The sequence below is a fragment of the Gracilinanus agilis genome, chromosome 1 (genome assembly GCF_016433145.1).
Source record: "Gracilinanus agilis isolate LMUSP501 chromosome 1, AgileGrace, whole genome shotgun sequence".
In the NCBI taxonomy this organism is placed as follows: Eukaryota; Metazoa; Chordata; class Mammalia; order Didelphimorphia; family Didelphidae; genus Gracilinanus; species Gracilinanus agilis.
The window spans coordinates 715,536,958-715,557,856 of record NC_058130.1 but is presented as its reverse complement, the minus strand read 5'-3'; the positions used below and the strand labels follow the sequence as shown (position 1 = coordinate 715,557,856).

General features: G+C 39.3%; 1 protein-coding gene across 1 annotated transcript in view; it reads left to right on the top strand.

Moving 5' to 3' along the window:
* Positions 1-20,899, top strand: part of KDM4B (lysine demethylase 4B) — a 314,929-nt gene that overhangs the window by 277,886 nt on the left and 16,144 nt on the right. The window contains exons 12-18 of the mRNA XM_044670970.1: positions 2,873-3,378; positions 3,789-3,909; positions 6,362-6,540; positions 8,725-8,947; positions 12,419-12,495; positions 13,222-13,277; positions 14,243-14,351. Coding sequence (XP_044526905.1) covers positions 2,873-3,378; positions 3,789-3,909; positions 6,362-6,540; positions 8,725-8,947; positions 12,419-12,495; positions 13,222-13,277; positions 14,243-14,351 — 1,271 coding nt within the window. The remainder of the gene's footprint in view (positions 1-2,872; positions 3,379-3,788; positions 3,910-6,361; positions 6,541-8,724; positions 8,948-12,418; positions 12,496-13,221; positions 13,278-14,242; positions 14,352-20,899) is intronic.

The window sequence follows — 20,899 nt, the reverse complement described above, 5'->3', positions numbered from 1 at the left end:
GCCTTTTGGAATTCTACCCATCCTCCGTTACGTCCAGTTCTTGTTTCCTCCCTTTCCCCCGCCTCCCAAACCTTACCCTAACTTTTCTAGGATGCTACTTCAAATTGAGAAAGCTTTCTTTCTTCCAACCTTGCATAGTACTTTTGACCTGTCTTAAGCTTTTAAATTTTTTTGCATCACAATTACATAATACCATGTTTTGTATGTAAGTATGTATCATATGTTCCATGCTAGATTGTGAACTTTTTGAGAACAATAACTTTGTCTTAGTTATATCTCTCTCAGTGTGCAGTATTCATTTTTTTCATATAGTGGATATTTAACAAAATGGTTTTCAAGTGAATCAGTGAACACAGATTTTCTTACCTATGAAATGTGATGACTATTTAATCCCCTAAATACCAGGAAGTACAAATTTAAGAAGATATCCAATTACATATCAGCACTGGCATAATAGCATTTTCTGGGGTAATAAGCTTATTTAACAAAATAACTTAATTAATGTTTCCATCAACCCATTGAACTTTTTTTTTAAACCCTTAACTTCTGTGTATTGACTTATAGGTGGAAGATTGGTAAGGGTAGGCAATGGGGGTCAAGTGACTTGCCCAGGGTCACACAGCTGGGAAGTGTCTGAGGCCAGATTTGAACCTAGGACCTCCTGTCTCTAGGCCTGGCTCTCATAACCCATTGAACTTTATTTCTCATGATTACCTATTGTGAACCTATTAGCTCAAGTTGTCTGCCTCCTTTTCATGGTCTTCCCATGGCCCTCGTTCCCTTCCCCATTCCATGGTCATTCTTGCTTCCACATCTAAGCACATAGCATTGCCTTTTAGATGCCCTTCCTTTTCCCCTCTACTTACTCCAAATCCTGTCAGTCCTTCAAGGCTCCTGTTCTTCCTGAAGCTTCCTTCAAGACTTCCAGTCCACAGTAGTACATTCATTAACTAAAAATAAGGTACCTACTATCTACTATGCAAAGTACTAGGCAAAATAAAACGTTTATTTAACCAGTAAGCATGTATTAAAAGCACCCACTATGTACCAGGCACTGTGCTTAAGCACCAATGATACAAAAAGAGGTAAGAGTTAGTTCTCTGCCTCAAGAAGCTCACAGTCTAATGGGGGAGAAAAGCATACAAACAAATACATACAAAACAAGCTACACACAAGACAATAGGAAGCCATTAACAGACCAAAGGCACTGGAATTAAGAGAGCATTTCTGCCTTTATAGAACTCAGTCGAGTTAGAGATAACACAGGAACAAAATCATACTTTATATTATGCTTTAAATGCCTATGTAGAGTTGTAAAAATGTACTAGTCAGCAAGCAATTTATTAAGCACCTACTATGTACCAGTTGCTGTGTTAACCACTTTAGAAATGCTTGATCCTCACAGCAGCCAGATGAGGGAGACGTCTTATTGGCTCTATTTTACAGTTGAGGAAAAAGGGCAGATGGAGGGTATGTAACTTGCCTAGAGTCAGACAGCTTAGCAAGAGTCTGAAGCTGGATCTGAACTCAAACCTTCCTGACTTTGTTCCTGTACTCTATCCACTGCATTCCCTAGCTGGGAGATATAACATCTGAATTAACCTTTAAAGGATGCTTATGAATGTAAAGTAAAGAGATAGTGAGAATGGAAGGCATCCAGATATAGGGAGCAGCTTGATCAAAGGCACTTGGAGGTGCAGTTGCAGAACTGAGAGCAAGCCCTTTTAATAAGGACACAGAGTATGTGAAGGGGTTGTGATAGAGGTATTGTAATGTCTTTTGAAAGATTCAGCAGAACTTTTAACATCCGCCACAAGATGACCCTAGTATTAAACAAGGGTGTTCCTAACATTTTAAACTACTTAATCCTAAAACTGCACTAAGGCTTTTAGAACATGATATGAGAGATTATTCTAGCAGTAGTATGGATGGATGGAAGAGGGAAAGAGTAGAAACAGCAAGACCTCTTAGGAGTCTTTTTTTCTAGTCTGGAATGGGGGTAGTAAAAGTTTGCTATAAGGCAATATGGGTGAGATTAGAGAAGAAGCAATAAATATGCGAGATATTTTGGTGATAAAATTAGAACCCAATATCCATAGTCAAAAATAGTTGGACTTATTCTTTGGAATACTGTTGTCAAATCCAAATAGAAATGGGAGCCACTAAACAATATGAAAGGATGCCTGCAGGCTATATATTGACTCAATTTTAAAATGAAATATTATCTTATGGTTTATTATATTTTTGTTTATTTTGTTAAATAATTCCCAATTACATTTTAATCTGGTATGGGCCACAATTGGGAGTATTGTGGTCATTTTGCCTTCCTATATAGACCATATAATTTAATCTTGTATTATTTACTGCTTTGCCCACTAAATGTTTAATGTATATATCATGTATGCCCAGCTAGATTTTTTTTTAAATCTTCCCTTCCATCTTAGAATCAATACTCTGTATTGGTTCCAAGGCAGAAGAGCAGTATGGGCTAGGCAATGGGGGTTAAATGGTTTGCCCAGGGTCACATAGCTAGGAAGGTCTGAGGTCAGATTGGAACCCAGGACCTCCTGTCTCTGGGCCTGGCTCTCAAACCACTGAGCCTCCTGCCCACCTGGATTCGAAGCCCCTTGTGAGCAAAGTCCACGTCTTAGACGACTTTACATTCCTTATTGCTCCTGATAAAATATTCAGCTTGTACTCAGGATCATAGATCTAGAATTGTTTGCTTTTCCAGACCCCTCATTCTAACAGATGAGTGAACTAAGGTCAAGAAGAGTGAAATGACCTTTCTCCTCAGGAAATCCTTGTTGTTGATAGCTTGCTAGAAAATGTTGTTTCCTGTCAGTAATACACTTTTAATTTCTTGGACCAGGGGATGGTAAGACCAAGATCCGTGCCCCCAGGGCCAAAAGTGATAAGAAGAAGAAGCACTACCACCACCACCATCATCACCACCATCACCACCCACCTCAGCCGCCTCAGTTGTTGTCACCTCCACCCCAGCTCTGTACAGATGAAGATGTCCCTCCACCTCTGCCTCCCATTTTGGAACCCCCTATATTAGCACCAATATCTACTGCCACAGAAGAAAGTTTTCCCTTAGCTGCCCCCCTCAACATTGTTCACCCTTCTGAGGTGCCCAGTGAAGAGGATGACTTTAAGCCTCGACCTATCATTCCTATGCTTTATGTGGTTCCACGGACCAATAAGGTGGTATTTGATAAAGAGCGTGTATCTTGCCAGCAGACACTTGAGCACTTTGCTCAGAAGGGCCAGATTTGGAGGGAACAGACTGTCCCCATGGAGCTAACAGTTAAGGAAGAAGAAAGGATTGAAGCTGAGCAGGTGGAGGTCAATCCCAAAGCCAGCGAGGTTCAGGTAATGTCATAGGAAAAGAGGCGAGCTAATTTTGGCTTAAGCAAATAGGAATCGAAAATGCTTCTTAGGTCAGTCTTTTTTGCTCATTATGAGCAGAATTTGAACTAGCAACCTGAAGACTTGAGAAGAAGTATGGAATTTAGCTCAGTTGGGTTGTCTTGAGAGCCATTAGCTAGTTGCCATTAAAAGCTTTCGAGGGAGGTTTCACCCTTATTTAACTGATGTTATGAATGTTATCACACCAGTAAGAGGCTGCTGGCTATTCTTATTACACAGTGCATTATTAATCTTGACCAAGGGTTGGGAACAAAAATGGGATTATAGTTTCTCTGAAATAACAAGTAAGCGTAAGTCAGGTTCTGAACAGTGATTCGCAAAGCATTTCTTTTAAGTAGTTTTTATTTTTACAGGCCCCATCCACATTTTCCAAATTGAAAATGGAGATCAAGAAGAGCCGGCGTCATCCTCTGGGTAAACCACCAACACGATCCCCACTGTCTGTTGTCAAACAAGAAGGCTCAAGTGATGAGGGTAAGTGTAAATTTGCCTGAAGTCCAATACTGACAGAATATCTGACCTAGCAATAATTTGATAAAGTATGCTAAAATTTATGCTGTGGTTTCCATAAATTGAGTGCAGCAGAAAGAAATATCAAGTATATTTAGCATCACTAATTGTTATAAATATTGATTTATACATTGTTATAACATTTTGTCTGATCTGGAATAAATGTTAGTGTTTAGAGTGGGAAAGAACTTTTGAACACAAATTGTATCCTCACTGACAGGTTTGGGGGGATAGTCTGTGAAAAGTTAGAAAAATAGAATGTGAGAAGCCAGATTTGGGGAACCACTAGAAAGCCTATTTATGCTAGAAAACCAAGTGCTTTGACAATAAGTAATATGAAGTATAACCAAAATGATAAAGCTAGATTGTGGAGTGCTTTGAATACTAGAATGAGGAGTTTATATTTTTATCATAAAGGAGATGGGTAGCCACCAAAAATTTTTGAACAAGGCAGTCATAGTCAGCTCTGTGCAGCAGATTAATTGGGGAGACAGGAAATGTCAATGTGAGCAAAGTGAAAGCAGTTGGTTTCATTTGGATTGGGTTGGTTGTTTGACTTTGGCCAGCCCCCTGCCAACTCCTCTTTGAGAAGCCCTCAGCAGGTAGAGGAGAGGTATTCAGGTGGGTGAAGCAGTGACAAGTGCTATTTCTAACAGAAGTGGGGAAGTTCATTCCTGTAGTTAATGGATCTTGGAGTAAGACTTTCAATTTAGGTCTTCAGTTTAAATCTAAGCCAGATATTTCCCTTCTTTGAGGCTCACTTTCCTTATTTAAAAAAAAGAAGCAGTTGGACTAAATAACCTCTGGGGTTACTTCCAGCTCTAAATCATTGGTCCTGTAATCCTAAATATAAGGGATAGGAAAAGGAAACAGCAGAGAGGGTTGAATAATCAAACATCAGTGAAATGGAGATTGGCAGGGAACACTGGGGAAAAGCAAACAATGCATTGGAAAGGTAAGTAATTTGTCCGTGATCACTTGGTATTTTTTAGGGATAGAACTGGAACCCAACTTTTTCATATTCCAAGACTATTCACTGGGCACCACTACAGGGACCATGTCTAATCTAGTTTTTATGTCTCCCATAATGATGTCCCCCATAATGATGTCCAAAATACTCTCTACTCAGCAGACATTTAATATTCAGTAATCATCTATCAAAAATCAAGCTATTATATGTTAGGCACTGTGTTAAGCCTTTTTATATAGAAACATATACAGATAAATACCTTTATCTTCTGTCTGCCTCAATTTCCTCTGCTATAGAATGAAGGTAATGGTGCCATTTCCCAGGGTTGTTGTGAGGATCAAATGAGATAAAACCTGTAATAAAAACACTTAACACAGTGCCCTGGCATATACATATGGTGGTGCTCTATAAATAATAGCTATTATTATTATAAATGTAAAATGTTAACAATAAGTACAGTGTAGTTCTTGGGGAGTAGTATGGATTGGGATAGGGAGGCCATAGCTAATGGAAGAATCAGGATAAACTTTATGTAGGAAGTAAGACTTGAGCTGAGCCTTCAAGGAAGCAAGGGTGTGAATAAATGAACAAAGAGATTCAAACTCTCTCCATACAATTCAGCAGTGCAGATTCCAGACAAGAGATGCCCACATTTGCCCACTATAAGAGTCCAAAGTCAAGTCAACAAGAACATATTACATATCTACTATGTGCCTAGTACTATGTTAAGTGCTGGAGATATAAGAAGAGGCAAAAAGGATTCCTGCCCTCAAGGAGCTTCCAGTCTTTGTCGGGGGTGGAAAAGGTGGAGTGGAGACAACATGCAAACAACTTTGTACACATACAGTATTGACAGGATAAATCAGAAATAATGAAAGACCAGGAAAGTTTCTTTCAAAAGGCGAGATATTAGTTGAGATTTAAAGAAAGCCAGGAGATAGAGAGGAAGAGGGACTTGAGGCCCCAACTCCAGTGTCCATCAGTTCCATTTAGCAGCTATTTTGTGTAGGACAAATTATTGGGTGTCAGCATTACCATATAAATATCATGTAAGTGTACAATACAGTTATCTATGTGTCTGATCACTTTTCTTGACCATAAATTCCAGAAGGGCAGAAACCTTGTTATGTGAACTTTTCATCTCCCCAAGCACTTCGCACAGTGCTGGGTACATGTAGGTATTTAATCAATGTTGGATGGATTCTGTAGGTTTTGCATGTATATCCTGAGTTCAGTTAAAGGTATATACTTCAGGCAAAGGCAATGGAATGAACTCTGATTATCTCTTTTGTAGGTTGTTTTTGAGGTGTCTTTTTTGGGGGGGGCACTAAAGATTTGCTCCCTACTTCTCTTATTCCTTTTTTTCCTTTTATCCCACTCAAAAAAACCCCCAAAACCCTCCCCTTTCTTCCTCTCCCATTCCTGCTCTCCCTCATTTCATTCTAGAAGCGTTTCCCTTCTCTGGAGAAGAGGATGTGAGTGACCCTGAGGCCTTGAAGTCTTTACTTTCCCTCCAGTGGAAGAATAAAGTGCATAACTTCCAGGCAGAGAGGAAGTTCAATGCGGCTGCAGCCCTAGTAGAGCCATATTGCGCTGTCTGTACTCTCTTCTACCCATATAACCAGGTAATTTCCACCTTGCTGAGAATTTTCTGTCAGCACAATTGCTGCAAGGTATATTTTTAATGTCTTCTATCTCCTGTTGGTACTGGTGATTGCTTTACTTGAAGAAAACTCAAGAGTTGAATTTTTATAGGTTCAAGAATCTACTTCTAAAAATTAAAAGTTGGTCATTTTAGTACAATGTAGTAGGTGGTTCCTTCATTGACATCTTTTTTTTCTGTACCTTGTCATTCATGATAGGCAACCTTTGTCTTGAAGGTTGTTATGCCAGGGGAAGACAAATTCTGATGGATCTCACCAAGGAGGAAAGGCTTTGGTTATACTTGTCTAAGAACAGTTCTAGCCAAGTTCAGGGAGGTTCCCCACCAAAATACTGGTTTCTGATAAATCATTTTTTGGCCAAATAAACCATATAATAAAGGCATGGAATGTTATCATCTGTGTTGGTGACCTATGAGATCATAACTATTTTAAAGTGTGAAAAGTGGAGGAGAGATGGCAGTGGTATTGAATTGGCATAGAACTCTCCTTTCACAATCTGTATTATTGTTGGAGAAAAAGTCTGTCAGTCTGACATGGTATTCAGAGTCTTGATTGAAATGGTCAGTATTTGAACCTCTTGGTTAACATGGCATTTAACCAAGAGGAAGTGTTCCCCACTGGTAGGAGGATAAAGTCTTCTAGATGTGAAAACTACTCTAATGGTAGTTTTGACTTTTTTATAAATATGTAATTTTAGTAAAACTTGTAGAGAGGGCTATAGAAATGGTTAATATTTAAAAGAATTTTGAGTTGTACATGCTCTCTTGCCCCTTCTTCTTTCTCAGGGTACACAGTTTGATAACAGTTTTATTTGTGAAATCATGCAAAACACATTTCTATATTAGCCATGTTGGAGAAGAAAACACTGACAAAAAAAAACCCTCAAGTTCAAAAAGTATGCTGCAATCTGCATTTGGACATCTCTAGTTCTCTCTGGAAGTAGAAAGCATTCTTCATGGGTCCTTTGGAATTGTCTTGGATCATTATCTTGATCAGACTGGCTAATTTTCATAGTTGATAATCATTAAATATTGATGTTACTGTATAAAATGTTCTCTTTTCCACTTCGCTTTGTATCAGTTCATACAAATCTTCCTCAGGTTTTTCTAAAAACCACCCCCATGCCATTTCTTATAGCGCATAGTATTTCATCACAATCCTATACTACAACTTGCTCAACTGTTCCCCAGTTGATGGGCATCCCCTCAATTTCTGATCCTTTGGCACCACATGAAGAGCCCCTATAAATAATTTTTGCATAAGTAAGTCCTTTTTCCTCTTCCTTGATCTCTTTGGGATATAGACTTAGTAGTGATATTGTTGGGTATGCACAGTTTTATAGTCCTTTGAGTGTAGTTGCAAATCATTCTCCAAAATGGCTGGACCAGTTCCCAGCTCCACTAACCAATGTATTGATGTCCCTAACTACCCTGCCAATCATTTTCATTTTCCTTTTTAGCATAGCTTTTCAAAATCTAGGACCTTTACTATGCCACAGAGGCGTCAGAGCAATACTGAAAATCTCATGAACACCAATAAACATTTGGTGGCTGTCCTACCTACTGTTACCTAGCCATTTTATTTATATAAAGGCCTGGTTTATTGTCAACCTTCCATAAAAGGATATTTAGCCTTCAGTGAGGAGCTATCTCTTGTCTCTCAATAACCTTGGAGAAGGGAAACTCTCAGATCCCAACCATTCTTTGACCTCAGACTTCAATGCTCTGGCCATTTATCAAACATAGTCTTTTATAGCCTATAGAAACAGCTAACTATTACATAGAAGCTGTTCAGGATGACAAAATTTCTAAGCCCACTGTTGAACTTGGAGACTTATTGGGAATGTCCAGGCACTGAATTGCCACAAAATTTCCAACAATATGAGCAATAAGCATGCCCCAAAATAGAATAAGGACCCTTGGGAGGTTTAGATGTTTTCCATTATAGGTCTTCAAGTGGTAACCAGATGACGATTTTTCAGTGATGTCATTCTCTATGGCCAACATCACAAAACTTTAAATTCTTTTACTCTGCTTCCCCTGGCATAGGGGCTGACATTTATATGGTCAATGTTTTGGAGCAAGAACCCTCTTCTCACCTGTTACAGAAAAGATTTTACTTAACACTACTTTGTTACTTCTTAAGACCTTACAGACAGATAAAGAGACTTCTCCAGCCTCTCTTGGGGAGACCTCCTCACTTCTTCAGCTTTCCAAATGTGGACAGAAGACCAAGCCCTTGATCCCAGAAATGTGTTTTACTTCAAGCGGTGAGAATATTGAGCCTCTCCCTGCAAATTCTTATATTGGTGACGATGGAACCAGCCTTCTCATTGCCTGTGCCAAATGCTACTTGCAAGTTCATGCCAGTAAGTTAATGCACTTTACTTGAGAACTAAGGAAAGAGTGGATGGTAGGATAAGCAGATAGTCAGCAGTGTGAGTGGTTACGGTCCTGCTAAAAAATTCAGGTGTCCTTGAAACAGTTTTTCCTGACAAATGAAGCATACTGTTTAGGAAATGTTATTGATGCATTTGAAGTATTCCTACCTATGGAGCCTCTTTGAATGCTTTGCTTTTCCTGTACTCAGGCTCTACCCACATCATATTTTCTGCCATTCTCAAATATCTACACCCACAAGGTAAAGGTTTTCACATTATAATAATATTTCCCAAAATTATTTTTCACTTTACTACACTATAGGATTATGGACCTTGTTCATTGACTTCTTCAAAAGGTTTGGCATTATAATTTCCCTTTTGAATTTTCTGAAATTTCCAAATTGCTCTGTGGTTTATTTGGCAACTCTTGAATGCTATAAGTCACATAGAAAACCTGAGAGGATATGTCATGCAATTAGGCAAAAACCATGGAAGTTGTTGAAAAAGGTTGACTGTCTGTGAAGAACACACATCAGCACAGAAAGGAAAGACCTGATCTAAAAATGTAGGATCTTCCTTTTTCCTATTTGATCTGAGGATGGCCCCTGATAGAAGCCCCAGGGCAGAATTTAATAATTGCTAAAATTCTTACAGATCAGCCAGGTATATTTTCAGTTATAGTTTGGACTTCCATTGTGACAGTTATCAGAAGGTGGTCCTTTATTTCATTGAGTACTTTTCTCTTGACTTATCTGTTGTAGACTATCTTCTTGAGTTCTTCACAAACAGAATTTTATCTATTGGTAATTGATTAAGATGCATTTAAATTGATGAAGAATGCCCCTAAGAGGACAGGAAATTTCTTAAATATTTTCCCCCAAACTTTGCAACTTAATGATTTTTCTTTTAACAAGCCAACTAGAAAAATACTTGTGCTCAGGAGTGGGGACGGGTGGGGCACAGTGTGGAGAGAACCACCATGCTCTTGATCTACATTTGATCATCCTGCAATCACAATGCTATGGGTTTATCCAGGATTGGATATGGATGGATGGATGAAAGAATGAATGAAAAATATTCAGAAGGCTAAGCTAAGCACTGAAGATACAGTAGAAAAGAGATTCTGTGCTCAAGGAATTAATTTTATGGGATAGTACTTATCAGATAGCAAGGTTTGAAGGGAAAGGGATTGGTAGGACAGCCGTGGAGGTATAGTAAATAGGCAAAGGCCAATGGCTCACCATCTTGCCAGTAGGACTGTAGTTGGGGACTCCCTCTTCATTGAAATGATGTGTTGGATGTTTGCCCCACATTAGAGAGCTGGAGAAGCTTCATGCACACAGTCATGGGAAGGAAAGAGTAAGCCCTAGAGTTGGAGTGGAACAGGTGCATTAGACTTTCTCCTAAAGAAATATGGGTGAGGGTGTGGGGTGTCAAGAAGGGAAAGGAAGAAGGAAGCACTTGGCTGGAAAATTAGAGGGAAAGGAGATTTCAGTGGAATATGAACAAGAGCTGGGACAATCCCCTGAGCCCTCTGGCTGAAGGAAGGCATTTAATTTTATATTTCTCATTGAGGGTGGAGCAAAGAGCTATAATTTAGATCTTTGCCTTTTTTGGGGAAATTATTATTATTCCTTCCCCTCATTTGTTGGCCCTAAAATTAATTTTCATATGCTAGCTTAGTGATTATTTCTTAAAAGTTTCAAGTCATTTTTGGAGAGAATCTTCTGTCCTGTTCCATAGAATGGTTAGGTGACCTGTAGCCCTAAATAGTAGGGAGAGTTAGAAAGAAGAGAGATCAACCACCATCATTTGAGACCTTTGAAAGAAATCTCAGGCCTGATACCTCCTGGCTTTTTTGCTTAGACATTAACTGGAGAGAGGATTTCTAGTAGCAGATTATAGCATCATGAGTTTCATGCCAAGAATATGGAAGAGGAAGATTGGCTGCAGTACCTAGTTGAGCTTAGCAGTTGAACTAGATAGTATGATAGATTATTGATCTTCTATTTGACCATGAAAGAGAGGTCACATCTGCTTCTTATCAGATAAGATTACTTTTCATGATTTCAGCCTTATATAAAAGAGGTCACCACATAGTTCAGCACAAATAACTTTTGTAAAAAATTAAAATGAGAACAAGAAATCCGTTTCCTTATTGCTCCTAGGAGACAGGATCCTACCAGCTCTGTTTAAATGTGCTTATAGAACTCAGGAGATAACCCAACCTAGGCATCCCTTATCTACCCATAGGCTATAATTCCCTACCTGCTTTGCTTCATGCTTAGATAAGGATTTAGATTCTAATCTGTCTCTTTACCTTCCCTAACTGTGCACAAAAAGACTTTCTTGCTAGATTGAACTATGTTTGGGGGAAGAATTGTCCTTCAAGTCAGCACAGAAGGTTGAAGTTAAAGCTTTTCTCCAACTCGGCTTTCTCTTCTGAACTAATGTCATGTGGCTTTCTCCTCTGGGCTATTCTCTATGAAGCATCTTGTTTTTTGAGAAGCCAACTTGGGTTTTCTACTTAGACTGCCAATCTGTCTGTATGAGGGAGATGAAGCTGATAGTTTAGCATCCCAGCCATGACTGCTCATTCTTTGTATTGACTTCTTGTTGCTTGAAACTTACCTTGGGAGCTGCATTCTTCGGACAGTTGCTTTCCCAACATACAGCTTTCCCCATGGGATTACAGAGGCAGGAAATGAGTACTGAAATTGCATTCAGTGGCACATAGCTCAGATGTTTCCAAATGAAATATTGATGCAGTCCAGTTTCTATTTCCCATCCATTTCTTAATTGGTTTTCCAAATCCTGAGCCATTTTGCTTTTTCCTTCTCCACTTCCACTTCCAGGATTTGGTTTGGATTTGCCTGTATAGACTGCCATTGATCAAAGGATTTTTTTTAATAAAATGGACGTGTGTAGCCATATTGATTACTTTTCACTATCTCCCATAAGTAACTCCTATTTGTGATGCTAGGGTTGTTAGGAACCTAACCATATTCATATTTTCATTTGTAATTATTATGTAATCAGATGATGTCTTAGAAAGTCAATTTGTCATATAGAATAAGCAGTCTTGAATTGCCTTGATAGTGAACTTTGATAACTAGAAAATGTTTTATAATTAAGCACATAGAATATTATAAAAATCCTGGCATTAATATTTTAGGTTGATGGCTTAGACTTATCCAGAGTTAACCACATATTAAAGGAGATTTTAGTTTTCTTTTTCTATAACATTAGCTTTCTAAATTAACCGTTCCTAGCTTCTTTTGCCTGAAAGTCTTTTGTTTCACACTGTGTGTAGTGGCCTGAATTAAGGTGAAGAAGATAGCAAGAGAGCAATTATCTTAAATACTGTGAATTCTGGAAGACCTTTTCAATACCACCGACAGTTGTGCCCATCAGTTCTCAATGACATAGTATCTGAGCTGGATCTCTGCCTTCTTTCAGGTTGCTATGGAATCCGTCCTGATCTGGTAAATGAAGGTTGGACCTGTTCCCGGTGCACAGCCAATGCCTGGACAGCGGTAACATATTCTTTACTTTAGGACTCTTGGTTTTCAGACTTTGCTCATAGGCATTCTAAAGCCTCTGGTTTTCAGGCTTTTAGGGCTGGGAGTTGGAATTGGGATTAGAACCTGGATCTCTTTCAGGATTTACTTACTACTCTGTTCCTTTAGTCATGATTCTTACCTTCTCCAAGACTACCCTCTGTAAACTGAAAAAGTTGAATTAGACATTCTACAAGAGCAGGGAATACATGGTCAAGATATGGAAGAAATAGCTTGGTATAGTAGAAAGAGTACCAAGATTTCTAATCACTGGATTCTCCTATCACTAGTCTTAAGGTGGAGATTGGATTACTGCTTTTCAGATTTACTTTTGAGAGGCTAGCAGCTGAAGTACAACTTGGACTAGAAGAAAATGCTCTCTGGTTGAGACCTGGTTTAGAACCCTGGTTCTGACATTTATTTCACTATATTACCCTGGGCAGCTCCATTAAATGGGGAAATTAACAGCTGTACCACTTAGGTCACAGAATAGTTGTGGGGGATAGAAGGGGATGATTTGGAAGCTTTAAAGCTTAGAAATGTCAGGTATTTTTGTTATTCTTGAACAGTTAGTTTAAAAGTCTGTCTCCAAGACATATTCTATGGGAACAATAAGTTAGAGCACCTATGCCAAAGGAAAGTTGAGTGGGAACAATTGGTGGCTTTTCCTATTAATCTGTATAATGATTTTTCTTTATGTAGGAATGCTGTTTGTGTAACCTCAGGGGAGGAGCTCTTCAGATGACAACTGATAGAAGGTATGAAGGATTTTAATGTATTTGAGTGTTTAGCTCTAGATCTTACACATTTACTATTCTTGTATTGTGGGTGCTTCTGACTATGAGCAAGAAGGAAGAGGAAATGATTGATCTCTGTACTAGAGAACCATCCCATAGTTAATGCTCTGATTTTTTTTATCTTGATGGTGTCATTGACCCTTCAAATATCAAGTAAGACCCAAATATTGGACAAGGAGGAATGGTAACATCATACTTTAAAAGAGGTCATATTTAATATCCCATCTCATGATCTGTCCTTACTATAAGGAACCATGTTGTAGTTTAGTAGGGACAGTACTTAACATGGAGTCAAAAGACCTGTACAAGTTCCATTTCACCTTTTTATCTCTATAAGCTTTCTTGAACTTGAATTTCCTTTTCTGTAAAAGGGGGATAATTACACATCAGCACCACCTTGCTTTGCTAGTACCTCCTTTGCACACAATGAGTAGTCAGTAAGTAGAATTATCCAGTTACCAACAACCTGAAAAAACAAATACTTAAAATCCCTAGTAGTCAGAGAATCACACATTAAAACAACCCTGAGATATCTCTTCATACTGATTAGGCTAGCAGTGGTATCAATTGGAGAGACTATATAATAAGACTGATTCACATTCTTGTGAAGCTATGAATTTATTGGTTGGTGGGGGGGCCGGATTTGGAATTAAACATGAAAAAAAATAATCCTTAATATGCTTTAACCCTGAAATTCATCTACCATATTCTAAGGAGATAATTTGCAGTAAAAAACTATCCAAACAAATGTATATTATTTATGTTAGAAACTACAAACAAAATATGTGTGTGGTCATTAGGGAACATCTGAACAAAATAATGATATGAATGCAATATAATAGAATGTAGTAATAATTTTAATAACCAGAAAGTGAAAGCTCACCCCCCAAAATGTTTGTAATCAGTCTTTTCTGTGAACTGTCCAGGTGGATCCATGTGATCTGTGCTATTGCTGTCCCAGAAGTACGATTTCTTAACGTAATAGAGCGTCACCCTGTGGATATCAGTGCAATCCCAGAGCAACGATGGAAATTGGTAGGTGTTTAAACTATGTCAGACAATGTTCTGTGCTGTGAAATTTTTTGGGGAATTAGTTTTATTTGACTTCCTTTGCCAAAGGAGCAAACATTTATTAAGTGTTTTTATATGCCAGGTACTAAGCATTGGGGATACAAAGAAAGACAAAATAATTTCAGTTAAGTCACAGACCCTTTATTAAGTAGGCACTATGTGCTATCCCTGAAGATATAAAAACAAAAGACAGGCCCTATTCTTTTTTTTTTTACAGACCCTATTCTTGAAGAGCTCATACAGTCTAATGAGGGAGCCAACATTCAAACAACTGTACAAACAAGATAGAAACAATAATTTGGGGATAGTCTTGGGAGAAGACTTTTAAGATGTATGGGGACTGACAGAGGCTCTTGTAGAAGATGGGACTTTAGTTGGAACTTGAAAGAAGCCAGGGAACCAGGAGGAGAGAGAACATTCTAGAACAAGCCTTAATTGGTGCACATGTATGGGATCAGAAGGTGGCTTCTCATGTGTGAGAAATAGCAGGGAAACTAATCCAATAACTGGATTGCAGAGTACATAGAGAGAAGGAAAAAGGGTAAGATGACTGGAAAGGTAGGGAGGATCTAGATCAGGGGTTGGCAACCTTTTTGGCTGTGAGACCCATAAACGTCACATTTTTTAAAATGTAATTTCGTGACAGCCGTGCAGGGCTCACAGTGCGGCTCCTGTAACAGCGTCTGAAAAAAAAAATGGACTTTATGGCTCCTGCAGAAAGAGCCATATCTGGCCCTCAGAAGAGCCAGATATGGCTCAAGAGCCATACATTGCTGACCTCTGATCTAGATCATGATTTTGGCTTTGATAGTCAAGTAGATGCAAATTTTCAAAGAATAAGCATGGCTCTAAAGAAGAGAAATGAGAAAACATCCCTTCCTCCACTCCTTTGCATGAATATGCTATGTTGTGTATGTTTTCAGACTTTTTTGATGTATTGATTAGATTTGCTGAAATTCTTTTCTTCTTATATATAGGATAACTCTGGAAGGGGGAGAAATACTGGGAGAAACTGATAATTTTTAAAAAGATAATTATTTCTTTTAAAAGGGGGTGGCAAACAGGATTTTTTTATTTGATCCTAGAGGTAATTGGGAGCCCTGACCTTTACTGAGTAAACAGGTAACAGGTCACTTTAGATTAGATTAGTAAGAGATTTGAGGAGACCAGTCAGAAAGCTCTTGTAATAATTTAGACAAGAGATGATGAGGGCCTGAGCTAGCATTGTGGTTTTGTGAGTGGAGAGAATAGGACATAACAAGAAATGTTATGTGTGGAAGTAAAAATGATAAGAATTTGTTAATAGATTGGATATCTGGGATAAATGTCAAGAGTCAAAGATTTGGAGGTTTGAAACCTAGGAGGTTGTAAGAAGAAAGTTGGGAAGAGAGGAAGTTTTAGAGGGAAAGATAATGATTTGTTGTAGGCGTGTTGAGTTTGAAATACCCATGAGAGATAGAGTTTACCATGCCTAATGCCCAACTGGAGCTCAGAAGAGGAATTAGAAAAGATATATAGATCTGAGAATCATTTGCATAGAAATAAGAGTAGAACTTTTTATGAGGTAAAGATAATTCCAAGCAGGGTAGTATGTAGAACAAGAAAAGGATCCAGGACAGATTCTTGAGATACACCCATAGTTGCTTAATAAGCAGGAAGTTAATGAAGATCCAGCAAAGGACACCAAGAAGTAGTAGTCAGACAGGTAGGAAGAGTACCAGGAAGAGAGCAGTGTTAGGAACAGAGAAGAGAGGGTAGTGATTGACAGTTTCAAAGGCTGCAGAAAGTTCAAAAAGGATGAGAATTGAAAACAGGCCATTAGATTTGTCAATTAAAAGATTACTGCTCACATTAGAGGAAACAATTTCAGTTGAATGATGATAATTAGAAGCCAGGTTGCAAAAAGTTTAGAAATAAGAGAAAGGAGAGGAAGTAGAGACAAGTATAGATGACTCTCTCAAGAGTTTTATCTGAAAGGGGGCAGCTGGGTAGCTCAGTGGAGTGAGAGTTAGGCCTAGAGACAGGAGGTCCTGGGTTCAAACCCAGCCTCAGCCACTTCCCAGCTGTGTGACCCTGGGCAAGTCACTTAACCCCCATTGCCCACCCTTACCACTCTTCCACCTATGAGACAATACACCGAAGTACAAGGGTTAAAAAAAAAAAAAAAAAAAAAAAAGAGTTTTATCTGAAAAGGATGGGGGAAACAATTAGGACCTTAGTTATTGGAGAGGATCAGAGAGAACATGGATGTGTTTGTAATCAGTTGGGAAGAAGCCAGTAGAAGGAAGGAAGGAAGGAAATAAACATCTTATTAAACACCTACCATGTGCCAGCTCTATGCTAAGTGCTTTAAAATATTATCTCATTTGATTCTCACAAGAACCCTTGGACAGAAGTGCTGATGTTATCCCCATTTTACATTTGAGGAAACTGATACAGACAGAAGCTAAGTGATCTACCCAAGGTCACATAGCTAATAAGCATCTAAGGCTAGATTTGAACTTGGTCAGGACTCTTCACTCTATCCAGTGAGGGGGGGGGGGGGAGATGGGCGGGGAGGACAGGGAAAGGAAGGGAGGAGAGGGAGGGAGGGAGGGATGCTTATTTAAAAATAGATGTTAGAATCATGTCTAGTATGTCTGCATAAGTAGGTACCTTGGGGCCCTTAACTTTTGTAAGCAGCTTTCTTTTAGTGACTAAGTACAAGGGATCCACATACAAAGAGCTGAGTTTGCTATAGTTAAATAGGGTTTGCATTAGTGATTCATTTTATTCTTTTGGCCATTTATTCCATGGTAGTAATAGTTTCTCTTTTTTAAATGCCATCCCTCTAAAGGGAAATGGCAGAGGATTGCTTAAGTTACAGGACCTCAATTTGGAGTAAATTTTTAAAGAGAGTTTAGTCTGGCTATCTTATGTGAAGACAGTTGTATCTTTTGGGGACAAAGATATAGCATTTGGACTCTCCTATGTCCACTCGAGGGCAGTATCTCCTGCATGGAGATCAGGATCCTCAAGATGTTCTCAGGTTACTCTGTACCAGAGAGAGACCTGGCAGCTGCCACCACAGAGGAGCCTGCTACATGGGTAAGGTAAAGAGGAAGAACTTCCTGTGCTTTTAAGAGTACATGATGCCAACCAGTGGTTGGGCCCAGGCCAGTTGTTGATCTGCTTTGGAAGGACACATGTGGGTGAGGAAGTGTTTGGGAAAGGGGAAAGAGATTCATGAAGCATGCAGCCACCAGATCCAGGTCCAACCAGGCATTGGTTGGGTAATCACGAAGAGTTTCCAGAGTTATTCCTCTGTTGTGCAAATGGGTTTTGTACACAAATGTGGATGTAAAAAGCATTCATTATTCAGGTGGAGTGATGGAGCAGTGCAACGGGCGAGTGATAAATCCGCTCGCACGGGCTCTTTATGGATCATCTGACATTTCCAGCATGCATCCTCTTCATTAACAGCACTTGTAACGATGAATTAAAAATCCTTTTACACAAGGCTTACTTGTACTGCTTAATGGGGCCTCACAAGAAAAGCACTTAACTCCTGCAAGTCTGCTCAGTGCAGCCCAGCACCATTGCACTTACCTAGTGTCTCCTTCCTGTAGCTCACTCCAGTCCCTTAGACTCATTCCAGATTTCTTGGTCTGGTTATGAGCTGGCCATAGCTAAGAAAAATGATTTCACAGGAATGTGATTTATATTTACATCTAGTAAGATCTCATGTAGGAGAGAAAAATGGATCCTTATCATCAGAATAGACCTGATCCAAAGCACCTTGAAACTAGCTTTCACAGTTGTTTTAAGAGAGTCCACATCCAGTGGCTTAACCACTTGTACACAAAAGCAAACCTTACTGTTCTTTCACACTGCTGCATGCTTTGTGTCATTTTTCAGGCATAGATGTTTTGTCAGTTTGTGAGAGCACGCTAATAACATGATGCCCACTAGGAGTCACTATAGGTCTAAAAGTCTTTATGTTGGCATTGAATGGTTCCTTTGGGAACCCAGCTGTGTGCATCATGACTCAGTTTTCCATCCAAACCTGTAGCCTTTCCTCCATGAATCATTAACTACAGAGCTAAATACCTATATATCTCATTCTTAGTGAATAGTCACTTGAATAAAGCTCCTGTGGCCTTCAAAAGAGGGCACTGACAGTCTTGTGGATCACAGCATTTTAAGATGGAAGGGACATCAGGAGCTGTCCTGTCCATAAATGAAGGAGAATCTCCTCTACATGCTTGAGTGTTGGTGATCCAGGCTTTGGACTAAGACCTCTCCTAAAATGAGGCTGTTCCCACTCAAATTCAAGGTAGCTCTTTTTAACTTTGAGATGGCTTCATTTGAAAGTTTTTTTCTTAATTTTAAACCTAATACTGCCACTACATTTTGTGACATACCATTACTCCTAGTTGTGCCCTTTGAAGATATTACTAGATCTCTCAGATCATTCCTAATCCTCAACAAAAATAGATGGGGAAATCAATACCTTGCTAGCAAGGTATTGAAACCGTAGCCTGGTACCCTTGATGTAGTGGTGTGCTTCCCTGCTCAGAAGCTCTGTTCCCTAACGTTGTTCCTTTGGGGGCTGATATTCTTTCCCTAAGAGATGTCCGTCCTGGCTCTAACTCAGAGGGACATGAATAGAGGAGATTCAGAAAGCAGTGTCTTTGAAGCATCTCAGGGTATCTGAATGATCTATCAATATTTGAGTCCATGCATCTTCTTATAGTGCAAAGCTCTCTTAACCCATCCAGCCATACACTGTTATAAGAAATGGTCTTTGCATGGCTCCTGATTAATGGTGTATTATGGGCCTGAGTGTAAATTATTTACGACGTGGAAATTCAGAATAATTAGCTGTCATTCCTCAGTGGAGTAAATGAATTGTAGTGTTCATCATGCTGGAGACAGCCCATTTTTCACTCTGTGCTCTGATCTGATTTTTCACTACACATTTGCTCTAAGGGTTTTCTTTCATGAGCATGACTAGCTAGCTTTGGCTCCCATCCCTACAAAATGTCTTTGGATAGCTATTTCTTTTCCCCTTACAACTTTCCTTATATTCTTGATTTCCTCTTCTGGACTCTCTGTAAGAGTATCTCTCTTCAGGCTAAAACCACCTACTTATTAGTAATTTGTTTTAATGAAATGTGCAAAACTGATCACTCTTGTTTTCTACATTGTCCATTTTGTGGATGACTGACTTGAGCTCCATTTAGTACCTTCATCATTTTGTGTTGGTGGTGGCTATCTCAGCAAGGAAAATCATAGTCCTCGGGACTTGAAGGTCAATACTCCCTCATGAAGGAGTATTGAGCATGTTGTATATCAGCTCTGTCCCTGTTGGTGAGAGGATTTTCTATCGACAGTTTAGTAATGAGATCTCATCACCATTGATTCTAGTGTGGGGCTACATTCCTGCTGAGCCCTTTGCTGTAGTGCTTATCTAGCATTTGAACACAGTTTACAGAGTGATAAAGGAACCACTTATTAAATACTCAGAATGACATTCAGATAACACAAAGGGGTCTGGCTCAGTCTCTGAATCTCACCAATTCCAAGGATTGCTATAGCACCTGTGTGCAGTACTGGGCTATGATATGATATACCCTAATACCCATACAGCCCTCCTTTGCTGTGTACACTGAAGTTGAGGCACATAGACAGCAAAATATTTAGTTCCAGATACATAAGTGATGCTGTGTGGTTTAGCAAGGATTACGCCCTCCATTATAAGGGGCTCTACTTTGTACTTTGGAGTGCCTTTTTTTTTTTTGTGGCCATTATGTAAAAACAGCTTTCTGTAGAAAGTAAAAGGATTCCTTGAAGCCAACCAAAGCTTGCAAAGGGAAGATCAGAACTAAGACAACAGTGGGATATGGGGTAGTAGTGCCTTAGAGCAGATAGAGCCAAGCCTTGGATTTGGTTAGAAGACCTATGTTAAGTTAATCACCACGCCATTCTTTAAGCTCCTACTATATCTACCAGGCACTAGGCTAAGCACTGAGAATATAAGAAAAGGCAAAAACACAGTCCCTGCCCTCAGGGGCTTACTAATAGTGGAGACAACAGGCACAAACAATGCATACTGAAGGATCTCTTGTCAGGAGGGGGGTACCCAGGAAAAGCTGCTTATAGAAGGTGGCATTTGAGCCAAGTCTTGAAGGAAACCATTGAAACCAAGAGGGAGAAGGGATGACTTTGTCAGCCAGTGAAAAGACATAGAATTAGGATGGGGAGGGGTCAATTGTAGATTGTGTCAAGGGTAGACCACTGCAAGAATCCTGGAAAGGTAGGGAGAAGCTTGAAAGCCAAACACAGGGTTTATATTGGGTCTCAGATGTATAGGGGACCACTGGCATTTAGTAAATAAAAAGAGAGAGTTAGACTTAGATTTTAGGAAAATTACTTTGGTAGTTGAGTGTGGGCAGAGAGAAAGGGACACATTCAGGAGGTTTTGAGAAGGTAAAGACGACAAAATTTGACCACATGGTGGATATGTGTTG